At 34.2% G+C, this 4,232-nt stretch overlaps 1 protein-coding gene across 1 annotated transcript; it reads left to right on the forward strand.

Moving 5' to 3' along the window:
* Nucleotides 1–1,461: 1,461 nt before the first annotated feature.
* Nucleotides 1,462–3,899, forward strand: LOC133337266 (cytochrome P450 4g1-like). The gene is made up of 4 exons (XM_061545508.1): nt 1,462–1,618; nt 2,337–3,059; nt 3,129–3,241; nt 3,300–3,899. The coding sequence occupies exons 1-4, from the start codon at nt 1,462–1,464 to the stop codon at nt 3,897–3,899; spliced, it is 1,593 nt and encodes a 530-aa protein (XP_061401492.1).
* The last annotated feature ends 333 nt before the right edge of the window (nt 3,900–4,232 follow it).

Consider the following 4,232-nt stretch of genomic DNA (forward strand, 5'->3'; position numbering starts at 1 on the left):
TACCAAATGGAACCTACAATAATGTGTATTGGATTTTGTGTCGAGATAAATTTTGATTAGCGTCTTTGCTGCAGCATGCGGTTGCTCAAATACGTCCATTTATAGAGATCACCATACATATTTTGCTCGATTACATCTCTTGTATGTACCCAAAGTGGTGAAGGGTATCATATAGTAGGCCCCGTCCGACTGTTGAACTTTCCTTACTGGTTTTTGATCTACCATAATGTTATACAATATTTATCCCTTTGACGACAAGGTTATAATGCTAATGCAAATCTAATGCTAAGTATTTAAATGTTGTCATTTGCCTCAATAATGCCACTTGGTCGCTGTGCTAAAATATATTAAGGGGTTAGCATATACCAATAAATTAGCATATAATAATTATATTGCAGTCATTAAATTTTATTCAACCATATGTTCCAAATATCACTAAAATCTTCTTAAAAATTCACTCCCACAGCCCCTAAAAATCAGCCCTGAAGGTATTTGGGTTTTTATATTTTAAATATCTCGTACATGGTACTTACAAATATCCATCTTTGTAGTTTTGATTATCCATGAATGGCAATTTTTAACAATTTACCTCTGCAGCTCTATAATTTGGGAATCCACGTTTAATATCTACCGGTGCCTTAAAAAGGCCTCTGTATTAAAAAATCTTCGCTTCAACTGTGACTTTACACCTATGACGGTTCTAATAAAAATATTCTTAAGAAAGATCCATTTTTACAAGAAACCACAAAATAAATTTTGAAATAAAAAATCGACAACATTTTCCAATAAATTTTGTCGTAATTGCATGTTTTGTAATATTAAAATAGTTCAATTATTGAATTTATTCAATACAATTACAAATTATTTTCTAACATTTTGGATACATTTTAGAAATGATTTGCAAAATGTCATGTATTTTTCTTTGCCATAGTCTATTTTGTTTTACTTGAGGAAGTCTAAAAATTGCAATGAATATTATGTACTTGTGTAACAATTTGTTTTAATGTTAATTAATACAAATTTATGTAATAATACAGTTGACGTTGTATTATAGGACAGAAAAAAATTCAACGCAATTGCATTTTCTTATGACAACAAATTGGATAAATTAAGGCCAAACAATTCAATAGTTTGTTTTTTTGGAAAATTACAGCTATCCAGACCCAACTGTATTTCACTGACCTGTAAACTTTGTCTACATGTAGGAAATTTAATTAAGCTACATATGTAATTCTTCTGTTTAATTTCGGAATATATTAGGCCCATCCAATTTTGGTCTTAATTAACAGTATGCAATACACCATTCGATAAGTTGTTCTTATATCGCAAAGTGCAAGAAGTGCATATCAGAAAGTGAAAATTGAATACCTGTCTGAAAAATATATTTGGAGCAAGGATATAAAGTACTATTGACGAAAAATGTCAACTTTAACAGAAACAGTAACCGAGTCGGGCTTCGGGATGTGGACTGTAGTTGTGGGTATATCGTTGGCAATAGCCTTGTACGAAATATGGCGAAGGAATACACGAGAATATAAGTTAACTGCAAATATGTTGACTCCTCCAATGATGCCGCTAATTGGAAATGGTCATTTGGTGATGCATTTGTCGAATTCAGGTAAGTGATCCACGCTTGGTAATGGTCCTTGAAAAAATATTCTTTAAAAAATCCACGCTTGGTAATGGTCCTTGAAAAAATATTCTTTAAAAAATCCACGCTTGGTAATGGTCCTTGAAAAAATATTCTTTAAAAAATCCACGCTTGGTAATGGTCCTTGAAAAAATATTCTTTAAAAAAATCCACGCTTGGTAATGGTCCTTGAAAAAATATTCTTTAAAAAATCCACGCTTGGTAATGGTCCTTGAAAAAATATTCTTTAAAAAATCCACGCTTGGTAATGGTCCTTGAAAAAATATTCTTTAAAAAATCCACGCTTGGTAATGGTCCTTGAAAAAATATTCTTTAAAAAATCCACGCTTGGTAATGGTCCTTGAAAAAATATTCTTTAAAAAATCCACTCCTGGTAATGGTCCTTGAAAAAATATTCTTTAAAAAATCCACGCCTGGTAATGGTCCTAGAAAAAATATTCTTTAAAAAATCCACGCCTGATAATGGACCTTGAAAAAATACTCTTTAAAAAATCCACGCCTGGTAATGGTCCTTGAAAAAATCCACGCCTGGTAATGGTCCTAGAAAAAATATTCTTTAAAAAATCCAATCCTGGTAATGGTCCTTTAATAAATATTGTTCAAAAAAATCCACGCCTGTTAATGGTCCTTGAAAAAATATTCTTTAAAAAATACACGCCTGGTCCATTTCTGTTTCTTATTTCAGAAATCATGGCCTATGCAATGCGCTACATACACACACCGAATGGTGTGGTAAGAGCATTTTTGGGGCCATTAATGATTGTTGCTCTCTGGAATCCTGTCGACATTGAAATAGTTCTCAGTTCGAATGACCACCTGGAAAAATCACCCGAATATAAATATTTCCAACCATGGTTTGGTGATGGCCTACTTATCTCCAAGGGTCATCATTGGCAGCATCATCGCAAAATGATTGCCCCTACCTTCCATCAAAGTATTTTGAAAAGTTTCGTACCCACCTTTGTGGAACATTCCAAGAGGGTGGTGGAACGGTTGTCACACGAAGTGGGCCATGAATTTGATGCTCACAAATATATGTCTCAGGCAACTGTGGAAATATTACTGGCCACTGTTATGGGTGTAAAGAAGCTACCCAAACCGGATAAATGTTTGGAATACGCCAATGCGGTGTTGGATATGTGTGACATAATTCATAAACGTCAGCTGAAATTCTATTATCGTCTGGATGCTATGTTCAAATTTTCGAAATTACATGATAAGGGTCGGAAAATGTTGGATACCATTTTGAATATGACACGACAGGTTGTAAATGAGCGGCAAAGAAATTTCAATGCCGATTCGAGGGCTATTGTGGAAAATGATACCGAGGTTACCAAGAGAAAACAAGAAACTATAAAAGCCAAGGGACTGCGTGATGATTTGGATGACATCGATGAGAATGATGTGGGTGAGTTCAATTCTTACATATGAACCCTTTTTGGCCAACTAAGTCCTAATTGAAATCGATTTTCCATAGGTTCCAAAAAACGTTTGGCCTTATTGGATGCCATGATGGAAATGTCCAAAAATCCTGAAATCCAATGGACCGACAAGGATATCATAGATGAAGTCAATACAATTATGTTTGAGGTAGGTGTCATTATTTCACAGTTGATGTAAAGAAACTAAAAATTCCCTTTTCCAACAGGGTCATGATACCACCTCGGCTGCCTCCAGTTTTGTCCTATGTATTTTGGGTATTTACAAGGACATGCAGGAAAAAGTGCTGGACGAACAAAAAGCCATCTTCGGTGATAATTTGCTACGCGATTGCACATTTCCCGATACAATGGAAATGAAATATTTGGAGAGGGTAATAATGGAAACTCTGCGTTTATATCCACCAGTACCGATTATATCACGTCGAGCTGCAGATGATATTAAATTGGCATCAGGACCATATTCAATACCCAAGGGTACAACAATACTTATTGCACAATATGCCGTACATCGTGATCCCAAATCATATCCTAATCCAGAAAAATTCGATCCTGACAACTTTTTGCCCGAACGTATGGCCAAACGTCATTATTATAGTTTTATACCATTCAGTGCCGGTCCCAGAAGTTGTGTAGGACGTAAATATGCCATGATCAAATTGAAAATATTGCTATCGACAATTCTGCGTCACTTTGAGGTGAAATGTAATCAGCAGGAGAAAGATTTTCGTTTACAGGCTGATATTATTTTGAAAATGGAAAATGGTTTTAACATAACGTTGGAACCACGTGCCGAGGCTATGAAGTAAGGGTATTTACGTTTAAGAGGAATTTAAATATGTATAACTATCGATTCTATGTGATTTTAGTAAATTAAGATAAATATTTTTTGATTTTAGTGGAGGTATATTTTCACGAAAGTTAATAAATACAAATATTGAAGAGAAAACAAACACAATTTTTTCAAGATTTGGAATTTTTGGGGAGTCTGGAAATGGTCCTTGAAAAAATATTCTTTAAAATTCTACGACTGATAATGGGGCTAGAAAAAAATATTTTTTCAAAACCCACGTCTGGTAATGGTCCTTACCCACATGTTCTTCTCTTCTAATTTCTGAAATCTGATCTATACAATGCAAAAA

The sequence above is a fragment of the Musca vetustissima genome, unplaced genomic scaffold (genome assembly GCF_032173495.1).
Source record: "Musca vetustissima isolate MV318-11 ecotype Yass unplaced genomic scaffold, APGP_CSIRO_Mvet_v1 utg23551, whole genome shotgun sequence".
NCBI classification, from domain to species: domain Eukaryota; kingdom Metazoa; phylum Arthropoda; class Insecta; order Diptera; family Muscidae; genus Musca; species Musca vetustissima.

Coding starts and splice junctions, on each gene's coding strand:
- LOC133337266 (XM_061545508.1), top strand. CDS start 1,462: ATGTGGACTGTAGTTGTGGGTATATCGTTGGCAATAGCCTTGTACGAA. Junction 3,060..3,128: donor CATCGATGAGAATGATGTGG/GTGAGTTCAATT, acceptor GATTTTCCATAG/GTTCCAAAAAACGTTTGGCC. Junction 3,242..3,299: donor TCAATACAATTATGTTTGAG/GTAGGTGTCATT, acceptor CTTTTCCAACAG/GGTCATGATACCACCTCGGC.